This window comes from Chaetura pelagica, unplaced genomic scaffold (assembly GCF_000747805.2).
Source record: "Chaetura pelagica isolate M959 unplaced genomic scaffold, ChaPel_1.0 scaffold102, whole genome shotgun sequence".
Taxonomy (NCBI): Eukaryota; Metazoa; Chordata; class Aves; order Apodiformes; family Apodidae; genus Chaetura; species Chaetura pelagica.
Genome location: NW_009952483.1, coordinates 844438 through 845982, shown reverse-complemented (window position 1 = coordinate 845982; position 1545 = coordinate 844438). Strand labels below are relative to the sequence as shown.

At 37.0% G+C, this 1545-nt stretch overlaps 1 protein-coding gene across 1 annotated transcript in view; it reads right to left on the bottom strand.

The window, feature by feature from the left end:
- Positions 1-474: 474 nt before the first annotated feature.
- Positions 475-1545, bottom strand: part of ZRANB1 (zinc finger, RAN-binding domain containing 1) — a gene marked incomplete at its 3' end in the record, with an annotated part of 23186 nt that continues 22115 nt past the window's right edge. The window contains exons 9-10 of the mRNA XM_010008816.1: positions 1458-1545; positions 475-604 (exon numbers count right to left, since the gene is read on the bottom strand). The exon at positions 1458-1545 is cut by the window's right edge and continues 14 nt beyond it. Of these exons, the coding sequence (XP_010007118.1) occupies positions 475-604; positions 1458-1545 (218 nt within the window). The remainder of the gene's footprint in view (positions 605-1457) is intronic.

The following is a 1545-nucleotide window of genomic DNA, read 5'->3' as shown; positions in this document are numbered from 1 at the left end:
GAGCACCCAGCAGGTACCACCCTGAGAAATTATGCCAGTGCAAACACCTTCTGCCTGCCTTGCCCCAGCTTTAGGAGCCTCCTTCAGGAAGTAACCCAGTGCAGCTTAGTTTCTGAAATGAACATTTACAGCCGTTAGTACCACGAGCAAACAATTTCAAACTCCACTTATTAAGCACCTTACAAACCTGTTCACAAGCTTTCACAATTAAAATGTTTTATGTAAATTATAGACTAAAGGTACTGAATGAAGGTCAAAACACTTCTATTGTGGTTACAAGCAGCATGCCTACTACACAATGGAAAACTGCAAGTTTTGAGGGGATTGTTTTGTTCTTTTTAATAGCCAAGGAAAGTTTACCTACAACATAATTCCATCCTCTTCCAGCTAGTAACTTTGTGTCACTCTCAACTTCCCTTTATGGTTTATAGCTGACCCTTTTTTAAAATCAAGTTTGAAAAACTAAAGGCTTACCTTGAAAGCGGGTATATCCTAATGTTTCTCCTCGGAAACTCTTATAATATTTTACTCCATAAACTATAATTGGTCTTCTAAGAATATGTGCAAGTACAAAAATGTGTGTCTGCTCCAAACTCGCTCCAGGCTGAACCAAACACAAAGAAAGACAACACTTGAAACAGAACTTAGCATTCCCCACTTTGAGATTTGCAATGCAGTCTCCATATGGAGGCAGAAAATAATTTTGAGTGATAGAGTTTTCTTTGATAAGAAAAATTAAAGACTAGAAAATTATTATCAGTTTGAAACACACAGAAACATTTCAGCTTGCACAACAACTTCATCTGTCAGTAATAATTCTTTGTCCTAATGCCCAGATACAATCTAACATATTTCATTCCCCAATTAGAAGTGAAACTCTACATAATGTTTAGTTTTAAAATAACTCACTCGGATGAGGAAAGGTTAAGGTAAATCAACCTTTTGATGAGAGGAAAAGAGCACATCCAAAGCAAATCACAAGAAAACAGCAGAGATACCATGTTTTATATTTTCAAAGAAGAGTTAAAAATATTCCTATAGCTGGAAGCTTGTAGGAATGTAAAACTCATTTTGGAGGGGAGCTATAAAATATCAGCTTGCTGTTTTAGCAGACTAAGCTTACAGATTTGTAGGAATGTTCTGGGAGGGAAGTGTTGCAGGAACAAGGAGGCAGGACATTAAATAGGCAGTTGTGCATTTGTTAATTCTACAGGCTTCACTCTGACACCAAAAGAAACAGACTTTTTTGCTCTGCACTGCTTAATGGTAAGCTCAAAAAGTAGAATTTTAAATGAACTCTTCCATCTTGAAAGGAAGAGCCTAACCACTAATACTTTGTAATTCCTTAAGAGGAACATTTTCCTTTATACATGAGAACACCCTAAGTTTTTGAAATTTCTTTTCAGAAAGATTCAAACATCCTTTTTAGCAGCCACCTTCCAAAGAAGCTTTCTTACCTGGCTCGCAAGAGAGAGAATGAATGCCCAGTCTTCCTGCCACTGTTCCTCTCTCAATGAGAAATGTAAACCAAAGCTTTGGGAATAC